The sequence below is a fragment of the Pseudorasbora parva genome, chromosome 14 (genome assembly GCF_024679245.1).
Source record: "Pseudorasbora parva isolate DD20220531a chromosome 14, ASM2467924v1, whole genome shotgun sequence".
Classification (NCBI taxonomy): Eukaryota; Metazoa; Chordata; class Actinopteri; order Cypriniformes; family Gobionidae; genus Pseudorasbora; species Pseudorasbora parva.
This window is the reverse complement of record NC_090185.1, coordinates 21372343-21395932: the sequence shown is the minus strand read 5'-3', so window position 1 is coordinate 21395932 and position 23590 is coordinate 21372343. Positions and strand designations below refer to the sequence as shown.

General features: G+C 37.2%; 1 protein-coding gene across 6 annotated transcripts in view; it reads right to left on the bottom strand.

The window, feature by feature from the left end:
• Positions 1-44: 44 nt before the first annotated feature.
• The window catches only part of rabgap1l (RAB GTPase activating protein 1-like), a 99751-nt gene continuing 76205 nt past the window's right edge, over positions 45-23590 (bottom strand). Inside the window, exons 18-26 of one of the 6 annotated variants that reach the window (XM_067415858.1) lie at positions 23303-23344; positions 15937-16065; positions 10312-10404; positions 7852-7962; positions 7669-7773; positions 7495-7578; positions 6194-6265; positions 5917-6114; positions 45-1543 (exon numbers count right to left, since the gene is read on the bottom strand). In XM_067415858.1, coding sequence (XP_067271959.1) covers positions 1409-1543; positions 5917-6114; positions 6194-6265; positions 7495-7578; positions 7669-7773; positions 7852-7962; positions 10312-10404; positions 15937-16065; positions 23303-23344 — 969 coding nt within the window. In that variant the 3' untranslated portion in view covers positions 45-1408. Of the gene's footprint in view, positions 1544-5916; positions 6115-6193; positions 6266-7494; positions 7579-7668; positions 7774-7851; positions 7963-9534; positions 10223-10311; positions 10405-12555; positions 14562-15936; positions 16066-17254; positions 17439-23302; positions 23345-23590 lie in introns of those variants that run through there. The other 5 variants (XM_067415853.1, XM_067415852.1, XM_067415856.1 and 2 more) reach the window with 5 other exon arrangements.

Below are 23590 nucleotides of genomic sequence, written 5' to 3'. Positions count from 1 at the left end.
AACTACCAGAAGACCAAAGAAAATATAAATATACAGACTACAGCTGAATTTGCGTTACTGTTTATTGAAACAATGAAAGGTGTGAATCAAATGAAACATGGACCAAGAACCATACGACATCAGCAGGCTGGGACAGTGGAACTGATGAACAGACAATAAACCAGACGCACAGAAGCAACGTCTCCCGTCCTGTAGATTATGATATAAAAACACCTCTAACCATCCATAGAAACCCACAGGACAGCATTAACAGTTCATATTAAACTGACATCTCTTTCTTAATTAGTTTGGCATTTTTAAAATCACAGTTTTAAAAATTACAAAATAGGAGACGATAACTTTTTTTTATATCAGTGTAAATATGACAACTTGTTAGTGTGAATAAAAGCCATGCAGATTATTCCAATCCGCTTGGTGAAATACAACAGGGAAACTATTAATATGGACATCCTGACAAATAGCAGATGAAATGAATTGCAGGTGTACACACTTTGACACGTTCACACTCCATATGGCTTTTAAGACACCCTGACATAAGCGATGAATCTGGCGACCTGGTTTGCTTTTCTCGACACCTTTGTGATTTCTGCATGGCACTAAATCGCTCATGTATTCCTGTTAAATAACATAAAATAAACAATATGTGCAACTTGGCATGAATATCGCGTGGCCACTGCGACGTCAGAGCTTTGCGTCGTCTGATGAACTACGTGATCAATGCGAATCCGTCTATGAACAGTCTACAGCAATGGAAAACTGCGAAAAGGGAATGTCACGGGGGGCTTGTTTCCATACATGGTCAATTTTCTGTGCTTTTCGGGTATTTGACATCTATAAAGAGGACATTCATATTCAAAATCGTAAAAAATAATGGAACACTTCTTTCAGAACTGTACAAGATTAAAATAAAAAAATCAACATTTAGTTATACATATTTATATGACAAAACTGTTACATTTATTATTTCTATATAGAAAAACAAAAAGATTTTTGTTTACTTTAAATTGTTAGCAGAATGCAGTATTCCCTCTGAGAAAAGCAAAACAAAACAATTAGACCCTTTAAACTGACGGTCTAAAGGTCATAGATTATGTACTTGCATGCTAGAGCTGAAAGTTTTCTAATAAAAAACTCCACCCACAGAAGTGGATAAATGGGTAAAAGTAATAATTATCTCTCTAGTACTTGTTACTATCCACTAGGTGGCATCGCAAGCAAAGGAAATTGTAACAGTAGTAAGTGCATCTGGATGGAGAGGTTTGTTCAAGTCCTTCATTAGTCCATGCGAGGGAATACTGCATTGCCGTGTTGTGTTGCTAGTAGTGTTCATTAGAGCTTGTTTCCTACTCCATTTGGCCAAGTGGAAGGGTCACGTTCCTCTACCCTTTGGTTAAGCCCTTGGCGAGTCCTACTGGCCCTCCTTGGGTGAGGAGGGTGACGGGTTACCAGCGGAATTCTTGAGGGAGCCCAGTGTTTTACTGAACCAGGAGTTTTTGGCAGCTTGAACCTCAGTCATCAAAACGCCCCGCTGATGCTCCAGCTCCTGTTACATAAACAAATAACATTGACGTTACTGTAAACTGTGACATAGCTGTAAACTGCTAATGACATTTGTTAGCTTAATTCTTTGATATGACACGACAACAGGGATTCAGTGCCACAATACAATTAAGTAGGCTGTTTGCACAAATAAAGTCTAAAGTTTTGAGAATAAAAGTCTTAACAGTACAAGATTAAATTAGTAATGTAAAAATTAAAGGGTTAGTTTTAGCCTAGCTTAGTTCACCCAAAAATGAAAATTATGTCATTAATGACTCCCCCTAATGTCGTTCCACACCTGTAAGACCTCCGTTCATCTTCAGAACACATTTTAAGATATTTTATATTTAGTCTGAGAGCATATCTAAGTGAATGCACACTATACTGTCCATGTCCAGAAAGGGAATAAAAACATCATCAAAGTAGTCCATATGTGACATCAGTTAGTTAGTTAGAATCTCTTGAAGCATCGGAAATACATTTTGGTCCAAAAATAAAAGAAACTATGACTTTATTCAGCATTTTCTTCCGTGTTTGATTTCAATCCGCGTTCGCGACTGCACAGTCTCCCTTACACTATAAACGAAGCTTGCTTGGGTGAACTAACCCTTTAAGTAAAAGATTACTAAAGAATAGTCAAAATTACGAAAGCAAAGCAAAATGACATGAAGAAAGTCATAACGTAACATGGAGATTGAACTCATTTACATGAACAAAAGCCCCGTTTCCACCACAGGAACTTTACCCAGGAACTAGGAACTTTGGGTGGTACTTCGTGTGTTTTGACCGCAGGAACCAGGGTCTAAATGAAGTTCCGGGTAAATATTAGAGGTGGGCAGATCGATACTAATATCGATAATATCGATACCAACGTTGGTATCGGTATTGATCGATACCAACGTGAAAATATCGATACTTAAGTTTCAGTTTCTCTCGTTTTGCGACCTGGCCGTGTTTGTCAAAATGCTGCTGCTGTCACAGAGCAGAGGATGGAAGCTCTCAAGAGAGTGCTGCTCGTGCTCGACACTGCTCTCCTCCCCCTCTCCTGTTTTGTACTATCACGTGACTCACCACTAGCGCTACCACCAGCAGTCAGGCGCGCGCGCCGCTCAGCCGCGCATTTTAATTTTCAGCATTATATCGTATTACAAGGAGAATTTGTTTTACAGTTTTTATATTTATTGTGAAGTAAAACTTTGTGACTTTGTGTATTCAAGAAAAAAATCCTGAAAAGAAGTGCACTAAAGAGGAGAAACATTTTTTGTTAACATGCTACTTGAAAAGAGAATTTGTTTTTACATTTTTTATATTTGTGAAGTAATCATTTTGTAACTTTGTTTATTTAAATAAAGCAGAAGTAACCAAAAGTTGTTTCTGAACAAAAGCTTTTGTAGCACTGATTAATAACTCAAAATGCTAATCACAAAAACAAATTAAAAGTCATGAAAATTCATTTTTATTTAGGTTGAAGACGCATCCACCTTAATTATTAAAAAGTATCGGTATCGGCGATACTGGCCCTGTATTTACTTGGTATCGGATTGATACCAAATCTAGCGGTATCGCACACCTCTAGTAAATATTTCCCCCTCCAAACGGCCCTGCTCGCGAGGTAGTACTTTTTCAAAGTTCAGGAACTTTCGAGGGCGGGACTTGGGCGCTGAACATGCTGATTGGTTGAGCTGACGCAGCATTTTATTTCAACCGGCATTTTTAAAAGTCTTTTGCGAGGTTCGTTCTGCGTTCAGTAAATATCAGTCTTGCTCTCTGTCTGATGGCGCGCGGTCGTCTCAGCCATCTCACGTGCAATGTCCGTAATAGCTGATAATAATATACATTGTCATTTTAAATCTAGCTTTACAAGCTTTCTGAATATGCTGCATGCTGCTGAATCTGCATATTAGTGCTCTTTTCTGTCGTTGTTAATTACCTCTTTAGTAAACCTATACATAACCAGCAAAAGCAGCACAGCTTGAATCTCTTCCATACTCGTTATTAATTTTTTTTCACCATGTAAACGACCTGACCGATTACTTTTAAGTGTGTGTCCTTACATGACGTGACGGCGCGCGCCGCGCTCATGTTGACAAGAGAGGAAAGTTAATTTTTCTGAGGGGTAAACTTTTTATTTCGTGAGTTATGAAGATAATGTTGGAGTAATGACACAGCGTATATTGCCCCGGGCAGTTTTTACTTTGACTGCGCCTGACAGAAGATTTTTTTTTTTTCTGAGATGATTATTACACTTTACAACAAATAGCTATAAATAATACTGTATTAGTCCTGGTGGCCGTTAAGAGTTGCTATGGCTACAGTAAACACACTCCAGCTGAGCTGCTGGAGAAAACAGCGTTGACATTTTTGGTGCGGCAGACAAACTGCATGTGACAAAATGATTGCGATTGAAAGTCATCACATGTAAACACCAGATCGGTTTAGATAATGTCTCATGTAAACAGTTCACTAAATCTTTTAATCGGTACACTTAAAAATGATTACTGTCCTTCACTGATTTGGAGGAGCAGTCGCGCGCAGTCCTACATCACCGGACTAATGTGCCTAATCTTCTCGGAACTTTATCGCGGTCGAAACGCAGACAGCTGCAGGTCTGGGGGGGAGAAAAGTTCCTGTAAAAAAGTTCCTGGTACAAATTGTTCCGGGTAATTTTGGTGGAAACGGGGCTAAAGTCGTAACATCATAAGATTTAAGTCAAAACCACGTGAACTAAGCCGTAAAGACGTAACATGAGATTTAAGTCAAATTTATGTGATCAAAGTCATAACATGAAACTTTTAAGTCAAATTTACACAAACTAATTCCTAACATTAAGAGATTTAATTCCAAATTACATGAACAAAGACAACATTATGAGATTCAATTCAGAATTATGTGAACTAAGTTATAATATTATGAGATTCAAGTCAAAATGACAGTCGTAACATGAGATTTAAAAGTGCAGTGTGTATAGTATTTATGAGGATCTATTGACATAAATGCAATATAATAATATACATTACTATGTTTTCAGTTGTGTATAAAGACCTTACATAATTTACCGTTATGTTTTTATTACCTTAGAATGGGACATTTCTATCTACATACATCTTGGGTCCCCTTACAGTGAAATCGCCATTTTGCGGTGTCATGTTTCTACTGTAGCCCTAAACGGACAAACTTCTCTACAGAGTGCTAGCGACTCTCTGCTCTCTCCCGCCGACAACATTTTTGTCCTGTGTTGGCTGCCGTAGCTTCTCTATGTGCTTCAAAAGGTAGGGGTGAGCGGTGTGTTATTGCAATTCACAACCTCACCACTAGATGCTGCTAAAAATCATACACTGCACCTTAAAATCAGAATTGCATGAACAGTCGTAAACATGAGATTTAAGTCAAAATTATGCGAAAGTCGTAACATGAGACTTAAGTCAGAATTATGTGGAAAAAAGTCATAACACAAGATTTAAGTCAAAATTACGCAAACTATTTCGTAACATTATGAGATTTAAGGCAAAACTGTGTGAACAAGGTTGCAACGTAACATTGAGATCTAAGTAAAACAATTATGCGAAAAGTTGTAACATCACAGGTTAGTCAAAATTCTGAAAATGAATTTGTAAAATTTGAGCTTTAAGTCACAATTATGTGAATCAAGTCATAACAATATGAAACTATAGTAGTAATACTTTACAAATAAAGCTTACATTTTGAGCATAAAGTCAGAATTACAAAATGTTTATATTATAAGAATTTATAAGGAAATCAATATTATCTGTCTTTCGGATGAGACGTTAAACCGAGGTCCCGACTCTCTGTGGTCGTTAAAAATCCCAGAATGTCCTTCGAAAAAGAGTAGGGGTGTAACCCCAGCATTCTGGCCAAATTTGCTTACTGGCCCCTGTCCATCACGGCCTCCTAATAATCCCCATATCCTGATTGGCTTCATCACTCTGTCTCTCCACCAAACAGCTGGTGTGTGGTGAGCGTTCTGGTGCAATATGGCTGCCGTCGCATCATCCAAGTGGATGCTGCACATTGGTGGTGGTTGAGGAGATTCCCCCTTTTATGTAAAGCGCTTTGAGTGCCTAGAAAAGCTCTATATAAATGTAATGAATTATTATTATTAATTATTAAAGTGACGTGAAAACATTACAACTATTCTTTTTGACTTTATTATGTACTGTTACCGCGACACTAACATGTACTGATACAACTGTATCTATAAAACATTGATTTCAAATAGGTTTATTGTATACTAATAAGTCAGTAGTTTAGGACAAGTACTAGTAGCTAGTCATAAATCTCCCTTTAAACAGAAATAAGTTGTTTTCGACCTGCAGCTGATGAGCTGATCTTGATGTTATATATGGTGTGATGACTGACCTGAATCTTGCACTTGGCCTCCACCAGCTGTAGTTTGGTTTGCGCCAGCTCTAGTTCTAGCTCTCTCAGCTGGGCCTTGAGCGAGTCCTTCTCCTCATCCATGTCCGTGTCTCGGTTGTCCTGACTCACCACCGGGATCTGCAGGGGTCCGTCTTTGCTGAACACTTCCCTACAGCGCTCACACGCCATCACTTTAGCCTAGAAGAACAACAGCTACTGATCGTCACATACTCAGCAGGCCACATAAGAGCACTCTAGTATAAGACTAGTTACCCACCTTAACTATATCCAGTTCCTCTTTTGTGGACGCCTGCTGTTTCTCCAGCCTCGTACTTAACTGGGAACATATCTAACACAAACAAAAGACTGTATTTCACATCTTATTATACTAATATATCCATCACAATAAATACTAAAGAAATGACATGCAAGATCCTGAAGATGTGTTACTTTACCATCATTGAGATTACCATTATAATATTTAAAATTTATATTGACTTTAAAAATATTTCAGAGCTGTACATATATAATAATAATAATAATAATAATAATAATAATATATTACTTTTTATTATTTATTCTTTGATTTTTCATTTTAGTTTAATTTTAAGTAATATTTGTTGTATTTTTGAAAAAAATATTTTTATACACTTTTTTTAAACATTAATTATTTCAGTTTTAGTGTTTTAGTACATCAAAGTAAATTAAATCAAAATAAAAAAATGTCTCCATTGCAAGCAATATAAGTTGATGTATTTTTAACATTTTATTTTTAGTAAATAACATATTACTAACATTAAGATTACTAGTATACTATTTAAAATTTATATTGACTTTAAAAATATATTTGTCCAGAGATTCCAGAGATGTGTGTGTGCGTGTGCATATATTATATATATGTGTGTGTGTGTGTGTGTGTGTGTGTGTGTGTGTGTGTGTGTGTGTATATTTTTTTTTTCCATTTTCATCATAGTTAAATTGTAAGTGATATTTTTTGTTTAAAAAACGTATTTTTTATACATTTTTATTTCAGTTTTAGTGTTAGTAATTTTAGTACATCAAGTTAAATTAAATAAAAACGATAAATGTTTCCATTGCTAGCAATTAAATCAAGTAAAATAAGTTGATATATTTTTAACATTTTATTTTAGTCAATTATATTTTAGTAACATTAGAGACATTATATTTTCTATTACTAGATTTCATTATTATTATTTTTTCCCATTTTCACTGTATTAATTTTTATTTCAGTTTTAGTTATTTTAATACACCAAGTTAAAATAAATGAAAATGAGTCGTTTCCTTGGCAACAAAATGATTTTTTTTTTTTTAACATTTTATTTCAATCAGTGTTATTTAAGTATCATTAAGATACTAATATATAACATTAATATTTGGACATTTTTATTTTTTTATTTTCCATTTTAATTTAATTTAAATTGTTTAATGTTTTTAGTAATGTAAGCTTTTTACAATTAGTTAAAAAATGTGTGTGTGGTTGTAGTTTCAACTAACTATAATTACCCTGATTAAGAGGACTATGGTATATCTAGATTTGTATGGGACACTCAAGCATACCTGTTTATACTCTGCTATGATGGCTGTGGTCTTCTTGATCTCTAACTCTGCTTTCTCCAGCTCTCTTCTGAACACTTCCTTCAGCTGAAAAGCAAGTCTTGTTTTTATTTCTGTAGAAGGTAACTTTTAATACTACATGGCGTCAGAGACATTCAGAGTCCTCAATCCTTGTACCTGTGCCGTCTCCTCCTCTTGTCTTCTCTTCTCCTCCTCGGTCTCTACCAGACGTTGTTTAGTGTTGAGCAGTTCTTTGTTTAAAACGTCAGCTTTGTCCTCGGCCTGAGAATGCAATGCTTTTTAACACACAAGATCTAAACAAAAGCCAAATGTATAGTGTGTAAACTAGTAAAGAAATACCTGGTCCAGGTCATTCCTCAGTGCTATCTTGCTGGTCACCAGTTCATGGGCAAGATCATCGTTCTCCTGCTCCAGACGCATGCTGGCCTCTTGCAGTCGCCGGTTTTCTCTCTGCAGGGACACACACGCAGTTAATTTATTACTTTACGGAGGAGAACTCGTGCAAGGTTAACAGACAGAGACTGACAAGACTGCGAGGCTAGCTTTTGCAAAAGCTATAATTTCCCAAGCATTCACATGTAAGCATTACAAATTTGTACGAAAGTACATGATTGTGTAAACTGCACTGTTTTGCAATAAATTAATGCAACAAATTAAAATGGCACATACTATGAAATGTTTTAATATTTTTGACGGTTTACATTTTTTGTTACGTATTGTTTTGTCAGCACAGAGTTTTTAATTTCTCTTTACAACTATTTTAATTGTCCTTGTTTTTATTTTAATTCGTACACATGGTATTCATGGCATACACATATGAAATGTGCTATACAAATAAAATGACCTTGCCAACAAAAATTATTAAAAATTGTTATATGGGTATTATATATTTTTTTATTGTTATTGCAATATTTTACTTTTTTATACTTCTTTATAGTTATAATCTTACATAGTAAAAAGTATAGTAGTAAAAGATTATAATAATATTAAAAGGTATAGATAGGCAATACATTAAAATAATAGGTAAAAGAAGTATAAAACAGAAAAAAATATTTGTAATAACAGTAAAATTGTAATAACAGTAAAAAAATATATAAAGTCAATGAATTAAGAATTTTTAGGAATTTACAAATGATAAAAGATTATTATAATAATAAATACTACAGACAGGTAATGAGTTAAATTAAAAGCAAATAAATACACAGTAAAAATATATAAATTAGTAAAAGATTATAATAGAAAAAATGATAAAATAAAATATAGATAATTAATATAATACCGCCAAATAAAGATAAAAATAGTAATATATATATTTAAAAAATTAAGATAACAGCAAAAATATAATACAAAAATATTACATAAAGGATTATAATAGTAGAAATATGATAAACCAGTAAGTAAGATAATAATAGCTAATTATTCCAAAAATGATAATTAAAAATATATAAAATGGTAATTGAACAGGCTCACACAGATTCGGCAGAAATTCATGCATGTTTGTATATGAAATATTCCAAAATTGATTTAAATTTTTTTTTATATATATATTCCACATAACTCAGAATTCAGTAGACTGGCCCTACCAAATAAAAGCAAGAAACACCCCCCCAAAAAATGCACATTGTCTAGAAGTCTTAAAAAAATGACAATGACACTACAGTAGAAAAGGAGCTAAAGAGACTTAGATCACATGCTGATTTAGGATACGTTTTTCACATCCAGTCTTGAGAAATCAAACTAAATGACCACAATGTGACTTCTGCAGTGCCTGATTAGAGAGCTAGCGCTGTCACAGGGAGTCTCCCACTGCCTCACATGACACACATTTCCTTATCAGGAAGGGGAAAGCTGTCATCTGACTTCCATTTACACAAACACACACACATTGCTGGTTAGGTTATGCACAGCAGTTAATATATTACATGGAAGGCTTGAGTCCATCATTTCAAATGGATCAGAGAAACAAACACACATGCAGGCAGATGTTAGTAGCTAATGAGCGCTGGTGGGCTGAAGGCTTACCTGCAACGTCGACCCAACACAGTCAACACTACACCCACTAGAACAAGAACCGCAGAGGCCTTCCCCATCCAGCACCGCCCGACACATACAACACCGCCTGTCCATGCTCCACCCCCCGCCACAGATCATTGGTTAAATGGGTGAGTGAGGGAATCTCATTGGTTAGATTGGTGAGTGAGGTAGAGGGTAAACAGGAAGTGACAGCAAGGAAACCACTGAGTAATGGAGCTTCCTTTAATAGCATGCTTGGCTTTTCAACACGGCACGTTGCTTGTGAAAGCACATTTATAGAAATAAAAAAATATATATACATATTGCTTAGGATTACACATTTTATTTTTTGTTCATGTGAATATAAGCTTACAAAATTAAATAATACATTCAAATAAAAGTGACCAATTGAAATAAAAAAGCACGTTTTTTTTTCCTTTTAAACATTTCAGTTATTGTAAACATGAGACTGCCAACAAAAACACAAAAGCTGTGACAGCTTTTTTGTCATTTATGATAAAAAATAAAGCCACTTAAATAAAAAATATATTCATTAAAATGCTCAAAAAAATAAATTAAAATATTTGGTTTACAAAACAAGAATCTACAATGCGAATGTTTTTGGCGAGCGTTTTGCTCATTCCCTGCGACGTACAGCGTCTGTGGTTTCCAGTGCAGCCCGCTACACAGTCCTGAACTGAGACAGAGTGAGACGAAGATGAAGATGAACGTAGGAGGTGAGGATGAGGACTGGAGGAGGGGAGGCTAAATCAGGTTTCTGCTTACCTGATATCTGTCTATGGGGTCTTCCTGTTGCAGCTGGCTCTCTTTCAGAGACTGATAATCCTTCTCAAACTTCTTCAGCTTCTTTGTTGGCACCTAAGACAGACAGGAAATCAGAGATCAGGTTTGTAAAACGTACGCTATCATTGATAACCATTGATAACAAGAACCATTATTAATAATTGAGCATCAAATCAGCATATTATAACGATTTTTTGAAGGATCGTGTGACACTAATGACTGGAGTAATGACTGATTTATAATTTTCCACATATTTGGTAAGATACTAATCGACAATGTGGAGCACTACAAGCTTCCAAAACAAAATGATGCTCTTTCCACCCTTCCTTAACTAAAACAAAAAAGCAAAACCATCTCAGGAGCTTTTAAAAGCGCAGCGCTCTTGTCTGTTGCTATGGCAGCATAGCCGGAGTTAGCATGGAGTCTCCGAGGGTGGAGCGCGCTTCAGTGAAGCCAGTCCTGAGGGGATCTCTTCATCCGGGTTTACTCGCTGCTTTACTGCGGGGAACTTTGTTTATTACAGTCTTCATTCAGCAGGTCTGGGATCAGTCTTCACAAAGCCTTTCATAATTGACTTCATTTGAGTTTGAAACCGCTCACACACAAAGAAATGTGCACTGCCACCACAACAGCGTTTTGAAGGCAAACAAACACACACAACATGCTTGCAAAATGTTTAGCACATCAACAGAGGAAAGACATTGTTTCTGCTTTATTCAGGTCCAAAAAAGCACAAAAGGAGCCTCTCTCTTATCTCTACCTGCATCACTTCTTCTGAACAGCAGCTCATTGTTGACCGTTACCCACGGCACCATACAGTGTGCTTGATCTCTGACCTCAGGATGAGGGTGGCCAGAGTGAGAAACTGTTGCACCACTTGTGTTATCAATGAAGACAAAACAGCACTCAAGGCTTTTTTGTGTTTTTGCAAAAGCAGTTGTAACGATGACAAAGCTTGCGCTTGGGTAAGCTAACTTCTCCTTCTGCAAAAAAAAAAAAAAAAAGGTTTCAAACAGCCATCCTTGCCTTTCTACTCCAGCACAAAGTGTCCGTTGTGCTGTTCGGAGGAATGTGAACATGATACAAACTCTTCAGAACACAGTGAACTAGGAGGATAAGCAAACAATTGATTTGTAATATCAAAAGAAAAGAGGGGAAAAGGCCATTACTATAGTGTTTTGGATGTATTTTAGGGAGCTTTGGGTTGTTGCTAGAAGTCCAAGTCTAAAGAGCGCATCTTCAAGTCTCTATGATATCTTTTGTTTTCTCTCTATTTGATCAAAAATGAAATACACAAGATGTGCGCCATGCTTATGGTTAGGCTTAGTGATGCTTGCCTTAGAGAAAGAGAGGAATAAAAAGGAACACGCAGCAGCGTATATTAATCTGACAGTCAGCGGTGCAGATAATAGACCAGGCATCATTAGATGAAGAGATGTTATAAGCGCACACAGTCCGGATGTGCTATGTACAGCCACAGACCACAGAATGACATGTTGAAATGGCACAACCAACATGGAAGTCAATTTCTCAGTAAAAACATTCGTTTTACCATTCAAAGCCATAAACATATGGAAAGTTTGTCAGGGAGATTTCACCTCAACAAACGAGGTTGGTGTAAATGACGAGTTTATACATACACAAAACACCTACACAGGTAGGAATGAGTAGCTGAACTCTACTTTCCATTCAAGTTGACGTTAACAGCACATGTTGTTTCCTACGTATGTGGATATACAGAAACCAAAATATATCCCGCCAGATTTTACTGTACATGTACTAAAAACTGCCACAGCAATTGTTTTACACTAAGTTCTTGTTACAAACAAAGTAAGAACTGCAAAGGTTTATTGGAATTGGTTAAACCTGTGCATTTGCCCAAACAATGTTTGAATATTCAGGTCACTAGGCTCTCAACTGACTATTCAAAACATCTATTTGAAGGGGAAAAATAGACATAACATGCAAAACTGCATTAGGTCAACAGACATTTGCTTGCTCCTGAACACAGCCATGTTCATCTTCCTACCAACCCACATTCCTTGCAATAAGGACATAATGGGATAAATTGTACAGCCTTGTAATTTCATTACAAGACATTTCTCCCAAAGCGTGAAGCCGGACAGTATCAAACAAACAAGCTCTACCAGAAAAATGCTTGTATGACAAGACTAGATGCTGTCAAATCAGTTTAAAGATAAAAACAGCCATTTGAGTGAGACTTACCACCGGTTTAGGTTTGGAGTTGGCCACCAGACTGGCGAAGAAATCCTCTTCATTGATCTGATTGATAACATGAGCGTCGTAAGCCACCGTTATAGACACTTCCTGCATCATTTTGGCAAAGTTTCTGCGAGGAGCACTGAGCGAGACAGGTGAGCTTTGAGAAACGAAGGAGGGAGGGAGGGAGGGAGGAAGGAGGAGGAGAAAGCTGACAAGACTGCCAAGACCGGGACCAGTCAACAAGTTTTTTGCGGGTGAAAGCCGGCCCCTTGAGGCGGGAAATAAATGCAGGGGGGGATGAACCATAGAGGAACACGCACTCACAAACACCTGGTTTTGTCTTCAAATGCAAAGCTCAGTTCCTTCAAAGTGATGAAACTTTGTGTGTGTGTCCGCGGACTCTAAATTGCAAGTTGTGCAGGGATGACTCTTACCGCCACGGTCTCATGGGTAGCGGTGGTTACCACTGGAAATATGAAGAGCGAGGCAAGCGGAAAAGGTTGAGAGGCAGGGGAAATTTGGGTTTGTCAGACAAACCACAACGGGGTCTTCTAACTCCCCTGCGAGTTCTCACTTTATCCTCTCATCTAACTGTCCGGGACCTTGTTTTTCCTGAAGCCGTTCAGTTCCTGGTTTAATAAGTTATCCAAACGCAAACATCTACAAGCCAAAGACGCAAGACGGAATGTGCTGGAGTTCGCCAAGGCTGATTCCTCTAATCTCTTTCCATTTTCAAAGCATGTCTCCTTTCGATTAGCTCCCCTTTCAATATCAAGAGGATGTGAAATTTGGAATTTGGCTCGTAATCCGCAGAGGGGGAAGTTCGTACAGCTTGTGCTTTCGACGCAAGCAGGTGCCTGTGAATTCCATCACTGTGTAAGCGTATTACCCGGCGACTTGATCCTCTTTAAATTCACACCACTTCAAATAGAAACGACCGCTTTGCATTTCCTCTTCTTGCACGTGATTGGAAATGGTCGGGATCACGGGTGGCAGAAGCAATCTGTGCACAGCCTCATGATGTGTGTGTGTGTGTGTGTGAAGCGTCTGGCGTCCAGGTCTGATATGGAGATACGGCAACAAGGCTTCCTGTCCTTGCCACATAATCTCCTCCCTCCCAGCCGTATCAAAAAAACATCCAGATGACATCCCAGTGGCAGAATCTTCTAGAAACCAGCAAGATCAGTTTAAAAAGGGGACGGCGAGTATAAAAATAACAGTTTTGAAGTGGAACGGCAGTCGTTGATTCGCCCACTCCAGCGCTGATTTTGGATGAAACACCTCATTGATCTGCTCTCCTGCGTGCCTTTCACTTTTGTTTGCAGAAGATAAAGAGGAAAGTGGGACTAAGTACACATTCGCACAAACGGGCGTCAATGAGGCGTGGTCCGCAGGCGCTGGGAGCAATGACGGTGCACAACCAGTTTACGTGGGCAAAACGCCACTTGGCAAGATGACAAGAAAATCCAGTTAAAAAATAAGAGGGATCAAACGGCTTGTGCTTATGGTCTTCTCTCGGAGGGAACAAAAACAACAGACTTGAGCACACTGCAGACAAAGCAGTCCAAACAAAGTGCATGGTGTAAATGTTGCAGGTGTAAACCCATCCTTAGGGAGTGGAAGAGACGTGGCTCAAGGGTGCATGTAAGTGGGTGTGGACTGTAAGGAGTTTAAAAAAAGTGCCATACAAGGGAAAAACAAAAGATAGTGATCCTACAGACTCTGGTGTAAAACGAAGCTGGTCTCTCTTCGCTGAATGATTTGTATGCTGATGAATGCACCTGTTACATCACCTTACTCAGGTGCTGGTTTCCCACAGACTGCATCCGCATCTCTGGTTTCTAATTTCTCTAACGCTGTGTCCTATATTCTGCCAAACACATGGTTCTCTGTCCAATCTCAGAGAATAGTCAACCAAACACAGAGCATGAGATAGTTTTACTAAATAAATAAAAAGTACAGTTTGGAAGTATACCGTATGAGTCAATCTCATGTCAAAGTTATATGTTGCATAAAAAAGTAAGTCTATTTTTAGGACCAGAGTGTTTTTTTATGCATTGTGACTATTATGACGGAAGTATATTTTGCGTCAATTTTAACTACTGGAATGTGTCCAGATTGTATATATATATTTTTTTTAAATATTCAAAATTCTCATTAAAAAAATGTTTTTAAGTATAATGTTTTTTTTTGTTTTTTGTTTTTTGTTTTTTAAGTATTACAGAAAATGACGGGTTAAATTGGCAAAAATCAAAAGAAGTACAAATACTAAACGGTAACATTACAATATAATTGATTAATATTAAATTTAATTAGTTATTTAAATAATAATTTCACTAACAACACCTTTTTATTTTTCTAAAATATTTCTAAACAATATATAGAATTATACAGAAAATTAAAAAGAAAGCCTGTTTTTGTTTACATAAAAAATAAGCACACTACATACATGATATATGACAAAAAAATGATACACACCGTATACACACACACACACACACACACACACACACACACAATAGCACACACTCTTTTTTAAAACCGATTTTCTGAGATTCACTCAGTATTCAGTAGCCTCATCCAAGAAAATATCCCTTTAGGAAGCCTGTTTGGACAAAACATTCTCAAGGAGGCTGGAATTAATTGCAGTGTACAAACAGACATCCAGTTACACACTGCATTATACAATTAATGCTTTACTGAAGCACAGCAGTGAGCGACTGGGGGCACAGGAAATCCTGCTGTTAGTGCATTTAGAGAGAGGAGAGAGAGAAATACATGGGAGGGGATGAACTCAGTATCATTTCAATCTCTACTCCTCCTTCCTTCCTGAAAACGCACACTCAACAACACACCCCTGCCCCAAATAAAAATGTAATCTATGGAAAAGGCACTAACTCCAGCAGAAAGTGGGTTACAGCATATAGAAGTCTTGTGGAATGGGTTTGATGCAGAGGATTGTGTTTATCCTTGAGTCCTAATGCCACAAAGGAGCCTTGAAACACAGACAAGGTCTCTACATTCTCTGAATAACTGCATGCTAGCTTTGTGATATAGCGCTTCAAATTTCTCAAACAATGCAAAAGCGACCTGAGATTGCATACTTAACGCCTTCAATACAAGTTTTCACCCATTTCATCATACATCAGGTATAAATCTAATTGTTTAGATAATAACCAGTGCATCTCTTCCCTATAAACCACACAATTTGAAATATAAATTATGCTTAAAGCATAAACAAGTATAAATGGTTAAATATAACATTTATGGTTGTAGGTTTGTTCAGATCAATAGAAAACAGCAAATACTGGCACTAAAATGATAGTAAAAATAAAAATAAATGAATAAATGCACTTTGTTTCTGTGTTTTGAATAGTTTTTTACCTTGATATTGCAGGCTTGCTCCATAAGGCGCCGAGCGTTCTCTGCCGCCCTGTAGCGTTTCGGGAGCTGGACCCGGAAAAATTTCAGCGCACCCTCAAAGTCGGCCTGAAGCAGGTCTTCCTTGGAGGTCTGCATGCACACAGAAAAACAGAACTGGTTTAGGGTCATTTCAGGAAATCAACCTGATAAACAGCCTGAAAAGGAACTTAGCCTGGTGATTACTTTCCGCATAGTGCTCGCCTTGGCCTTTTGTGAAGGGAACCTGACAAGCATACAATTCAAAAAACCCTCTGTGTCAGAATTTGCCACATCTGATATTAAAACCCTATTTGCAGCTATTAAATAAGTCCACCTATCCAATAACAAAAAGAGTAAGGGGACTTGCACATTTACAACATCATGCCTTGGGAGATTGCAATATTAAAAGCCTGTCCAATAGCAATAACTAATAATTATTTGTATTATATGGCCAATAAGCGATATTTGGCCGAACCATAAATCTACTTTGCTAATGGAAAAGTATAAAAAATAAAACGAAAAGTGAATGTATAATAAATAAATAAATGCACATAAAAAATAATAGAATGTTGGACACTTTAGTTTAGGGTCAAATTCAAACTATTAACTAGTTTCTTATAAGCGTGCATATCACTAGGATATTGGCTGTTTATTATTACTTTTAATATGGTTGTTTATATAAAGCACATATTAATGCCTTATTCTGCACATGACCATATAGTCTACATGCCTTAATCCTACCCAATACCTAAACTTAACTACCTTATTAACTATTAATAAGCAATAATTAGGAGTTTAATGAGGAAATAGTCATTGTTAATAGGTAAGAATTAATAGTGAGAATTGTAACCTTTTCTAAAGTGTGATCAAATGTTGTTATTTTAAATAAATAAATAAAGACACACACACACACACACACACACACACACACACACACATTATAAAATGATAAATAAAAGCGCTTTAAAATAAACATCAAATAATAAGACAAACTTAAAGCACTAAATCATTAAATAAAAGCTTAAATTGAATAATTAATAAAAACATAAAAAATGTTTGTATACGGCAAGTAAACTTAAGGCAATGCATTATTAATAAAATATGTTGCTGATATAATTACATCAAAGACATTGTGAAACAATTGCAATCAACAGGATAAAAAAAAAAAAAAAAAAACATAAGCCCTTTCCTACATAAACACATACAAATGTTACACAAGCAGCCTGGTTAGAATCACATATCATACACAAGACATAAACAAAGATGAAGATGGGCTCTATTTGCAGCAGTTGCCCCTCACCGCCAGCAGTCGGGGCACAAACAGGCGGTGACCCATGCCTAGCAACCCCATGACTCTATCAGTAGAATCATTGACTGGCCCAGCCTTGTCTTCTCCAGCACCCCCTTCCTCCAGCCTCCGCACGGCGGGTGGTATTTGAGCCCATAGAGGCGGTGAAGGCAAATCTCTCTCTGGGGTCAGAGGTGACAGAGCCTCTTGGGCTCCTCCAGAATCCCCAGCATCGTCCTCCCACAGAGGCGCTGGGGCTGACTTGGAGTCAGCCACGTTGACGTCCAGAGACGGAGCCCAATCTTGGAAAAGTTTAGTCCAGCCGGTTGTTTTGGTAGCACTAGAGCAGTCTTGGCAAGTGCGATGGTGTCATTCGATCATGATTCGATGAGCGTGAGCATGTGTTGTCAAAAACCGGAGGAGGGATAAGCACTTATACCGATTCATTTTGGATGTTTAATGTAAACACTATTGGAGACCACGCCTAGTTCAAAATACAGCAGAACCAAACCAAACCAAAAGTGGTTTTACATGCTTCAAGAGACATAAGGAAATAAAGCTACGATCCTGGTTTATCATTGGTCGGCTCCTCCCAAATTCCCAAATTTGCAATTTGTTGCCTGGCAACAGGCAGGAGGAGAGTCGCATGGAGTCACGTCTTCCGTGTTTTCCTCGTCTTCAAAGGATCTCAGTCCTGGATCTAGCAAAGCACTATGAGGCGGAAACAAGACTAAGTTAAGTGCATCAGAGATGTTGTCAGGTAGATTCTGCTCTCTGTCAAGGTGCATCGAGAGAGTGAGAAAAGCGGAGTCAAGCGGAATCCTCATTCTCGTAAACGGACAACACCTCTTCTGCCATCCTGTCGTGGTCAAGAAGTGGCCGAAAGGTCCATCCAAAATCCCCAACAGTAAGATGAAGGTGGCAAGATGCGATACAGGGTGGTTGTCGTCTTCTCGTCTCCAGGCCTTCGTTACTCCAGCTACAGTGGCTTGTCTGCTTTGCTTTCCTGATCGAGCCAGTCAGATCGTCGGTATGGAAAGTCAACAAGCGCATGAGAGGAAAACGGGGAGGGAGAGACGCGCGCACAGAGATGCTGTCGATGCTAGAAAAGGCAGCGGAGTGGTGGAAAGGGAGGAGGAGAGGAAGATAGGAGGGGCGTTGCAAGGGAATGGGAGACCGTGGACGAATAGACAGTGGACATCGTCGAGGATCCAATGCAAATCATGCTAAATGCTAATTGCTGCTGTATGCTTGCTAAGGGAAGAGGCGGACAGGCAGGAGGACATGTGGAGAAACAGACTGTGAGGTGGGGGGGGGGGGGTGGAGCAGGAGGGACAGAGAGAGAGAGGGAGGGGGGGGGGGGGGTAGGAGCCTTCGGGGAGAATGTCGTAATGGTTAGCCAATAGGAGCGAGGCAGTGCAACCCCCTCTAGCTCCCCTCATGCTCTTTCTCTATTAATGCACATCTCTTGCTTCCTTGCACGCACATTCACATCATACAACGCTCTGCTTCTGTCCACCCATCTTCACTGTTTTTTTTAAACATAGCGGGAAAATGACAACATACTGACAATATTTAAGCACCTATATTTCATAATTGAATCAGTGAGGAAATGACAATACACACACATTAACAAAATCTGTCAAGAATGTTTCAAGGAAATAATTACAATTATATATATAACAACTCAAAGTTGATGTGTCAGAAGCAGGAAAAATGGGCAAGTGTAATGATTTAAATGATTTTGACAAGGGCCAAATTGTGATGGCTAGACGACTGGGTCAGAGCATCTCCAAAACTGAAGCTCTTGTGGGGCGTTCCCAGTCTGCAGTGGTCAGTATCTATCAAAAGTGGCCCAAGGAAGGATCAGTGGTGAACCGGCGACAGGGTCATGGGCGGCCAAGCCTCACTGATGCAAGTGGGGAACTAAGGCTGGCCCATGTTGTCCGATCAAACAGACAAGCTACTGTAGCTCAAATTGATCAAGAAGTTAATGCTGGTTCTGATGGAAAGGTGTCAGAATACACAGTGCATCACAGTTTGTTGCATATGGGGCTGCAAAGTCACAGACCAGTCAGGGTGCCCATGCTGACCCCTGTCCACCGCAGAACGCAACAACAGTGAGCATCAGAACTGGACCTCGGAGCAATGGAAGAAGGTAGCCAGGTCTGATGAATCACGTTTTCTTTTACATCACGTGGATGTCCGGGTGTGTGTGCGTCGCTTATCTGGGGAACACATGGCACCAGGATGCACTATGTGAAGAAGGCAAGCCGGCAGAGGCAGTGTGATGCTTTGCACAATGTTTTGCTGGGAAACCTTGGGTCCTGCCATCCATGTGGATGTTACTTTGACACGTACCACCGACCTAAGCATTGTTGCAGACCATGTACACCCTTTCATGAAAACATGAACATTGACTGGTAGTGTGTATTAGAACTGGGTGATCATTTATATTTTGCTATCATATAAACAATGATGAGAGAACATTTGTCATGACCAATTACACAAAAGACATTACTTGTCTTCAACATGACAAATTATATTATTAGCCTTATGTAAATCTAGTACCACAAGATTTGAGGTTTATTTACAAATCTCCTCTTTAATGAACACCTGGAGTTTAAAGAGCCCTAAAAGAAGCCTGAGAATATTATTCTGGTTTTCGTATCTGCTGTAATTACAGAACAGGGAAGTGGAGTCTATTTCTCAACATTAAATCGGCGGATATATCCTCGTCTCCTCTATAGGTAGGCTCAGACACATTCAGGGCAGCACAGCCCGCTCTTGCAATAGCTCCATTTGTCATTCTGTCATTGCAGCTTACACAAAGGTGTGGCTTTGTGGATGAAGCTAATGTATTAGTGCTGAGAACACCATTGGAAAGCTTCGCAGCAGACAGTATTGGCCAACCGATAATGACACACCGCCCTTTAAATCACAGTGGAAGTTTAATATGCACTTTATTCACACCCACTGTAAGAGACTATGAAAATATTGTAGTTTATAAGTGGATGCAAAAAGCATAACACACCGTGTTTTTTTCCACCAAATGTGTTCAATTTTCAGCTTTGCTTATAAATTGCTGAAAAGCACTTGTCCGCAACCATACTATAGTCCTAACGCACCACAAATAGTGCTGTATCAATAGAGCCATAGTAGCATTATTGGGCTAATGACCCACAGCTGCATAAGATGTCATCCATCAATGACAGTAATGATCAATAATGGCAAAACAACAAACCCAAATGCACGCATAGATCACTCCAACAGCAGCCATGCGGTTCGGATCCAATTCGCCATTATGTCGTGTTAACGAGTAATGCGTCTTATGAAAAGAAAATGCCATTTGCAGTTAGAAAAGACTGCACGAAAAGTGATACATTTGAATTCAAATTATATTAAAATTGTATTGTATGTATATATATCAAGGGCGTATTGCAAAAATAACATGCAGATATTACAAAGATGACATTAAAATGTGTAGAAGCCACTAGTTTTTTTAAAGCGTACTGTCCAACAGACACACCCGCCAGTGAAGTTACAGAGGGAGGCGTGCCTCCTCTGTCCCCATTGACTTAAAATAGACACCTAAAGCATACGCTGAGTTTTATGGGTGGTTATTGAAATGAATGCGGAAAAGTCATGTGAGAGGTAGCAATGGATCCATCGCACTATGATTGCATATGATGGGTTATAATTGATTATGATTGGTTTGTGCAACATATTCCGCCTCTTGTTTTCGTGCACGGTCTGGAATAGGCCTGAATGAATACAATGGCATTAATGGGAAGACTAATTAAAAGGTAAGTAAGCAACTCGAAACAACTCAACCACTTAGATAGCACCGCTTTATGTCACACCAAAATCAAACTAGAAATGGCCTGAAAACATGACGACTGTATGGATTTTAGTGAGCAAACACCTTGGGGAAATTAAAGGTACATCTTTGTGTCTGTTACCAGCGTGTACAACCTTTACGACTACTGAAAATAAAATGACAATTAAAAGAACATTAGTTCACAAATAATATATACTGTTAAAATTGTCTTTATTTATTATTTTGGAACAAATGTAAAATTGTGTAAAACACTTACTTGATGAAATTTATACTTGGCTTTAATAAATATAACATTACTTTGAATTGAACAAACTAGAATTGTGTTTGGTCTCTCTTTTTTACGTAATGTTTATTTAACCAGGAAAATTAAGCGTGACAGGTACATAAATGTACATTTGTGACACATTTTAGGTACATTTTAGGTTACATTTAAGGTAAAATAATCTGACTTCTTCTTGATTACTTTAAGATTACTTTTGACCTAACTTGTTTAATCACGTTTATATGAATAGGATTATCTTAAACCATATTAATATAATAGAAAAAGATAAAGAAAATAAATATCCCAGCATTGCATGCAATTATGTGAATTTGTTCAGTGTTAATATACATATACACAGACTCCATTTTATGTTATTAGATTATACTGGTATTTTGTTTTTCAAATACTCAGTAATCTGACTAGAGTTACTTATTTATTGTTTAAATAATGATTACATGTTATTCTCACATTGGCAGTAGATTATTCATAACTCATTGATTCTTCTTATTTATTTGTAAAAATGTTTAAAAAACACTTCAAATGTACAAACTCACAAAATGACATGCAATGCAGCAGTGGTATGTTCTTTCTCTTTGTATTTTTATATCAATATGGTTTAAGATTATCCTATTCAAATCAACGTGAATAATGAGTTTGGCCAAAAGTAATCTAAAAGTGTTCAGATTATATTACCGTACCTTAAATGTGTCATGCAATTAATTACGTTACTAACTACAATTTTTGTCATGTAATTTAGAATCAGTAACCAACAACAATTTGTAAGTAATATACCCAGCTCTGTATATGCATATCATTTAATAAATGGACCCAGACACAATAATATTATAATACAATATATGAAGTGTCTCATAGCAAAACCTGACAGCAGAAAGACACTACTTGATCATTTTAGTCATGGTATGTACTTTAAACTAATGGATTGGTTTGTAAACAGCTACATGCAAACCATTAAGGTAAAAAAAAAAAAAAAATGAAGGCAATATTTCTTCTGACCGGCAGAGGGAGACACACTCAATATGTTTTTTTGGCCTGCAGAGCTGCTGTATATTAAACTGAAAGCATCAAATATTCTACCAGGTTTCCCAGATTTTAACCACTGAATTTCCATGGCTCTTTATGATTAGGATAAAAAATACTGCACTCACAAACAGTGTTGTTATTGTTAAATTAATATTAGAAATGTTGCCTTGGCAACTAACTGAAATAAGTTAAAGTACTAAAATAACAAATAAAACTGGATTGTCTTTTTAAAGCTGTATAGAAATGAATAAAATGATAAAAAGCCAATAAATATTGAAAACTAAGATAACTAAAAAGAACAATTTGTTAAATTAATATTAGAAATGTTGCCTTGGCAACTAACTGAAATAAGTTAAAGTACTAAAATAACAAATAAAACTGGATTGTCTTTTTAAAGCTGTATAGAAATGAATAAAATGATAAAAAGCCAATAAATATTGAAAACTAAGATAACTAAAAAGAACAATTTGTTAAATTAATATTAGAAATGTTGCCTTGGCAACTAACTGAAATAAGTTAAAGTACTAAAATAACAAATAAAACTGGATTGTCTTTTTAAAGCTGTATAGAAATGAATAAAATGATAAAAAGCCAATAAATATTGAAAACTAAGATAACTAAAAAGAACAATTTGTAGCTAATAGTTTAAATATTAAACTAGCATAACTTTTTATGGATTTTATTAATTAATATAAGCTTTCCAGTTGTTCATAATTAGAACAAGTCTTAAAAAATATAACAAAAATAATTTTAAAGATTGCACTTATAAAGACCAATTTCTAACCAATTAAATATTTTAAACCAAAGGATAACTAGATACATTTGCATAATTTCTTTTTTTTTTTTTTTTTTAAGATTTAAAGACTTTTCCAAACTATTTAAAAGGATGAAATGTAAGTGTAGTGAGGTGCAGTACCTTCAGAAGAGCCAGAGCCACATTGAAGATGATGTTCAACCCCTGCAAAGACATTGAAAAAAAAATTATACACAAAAACAAACACATGGAAGAATTTATTTGACCATCAAACTGCCTGGAACTACAAAACGGGCCACATACAACGGCGTTTTATTGTAATAAAGACGATACAATTTGGAATAAATGGTTCGGAATGGTTCTGCAATGCTGTCTTTGCGCTCCACTAGCAATGAGAAGTGCGATGTCGAATGCATTTGCATTTCCTAAAATAGCTCGAATCATACAAAG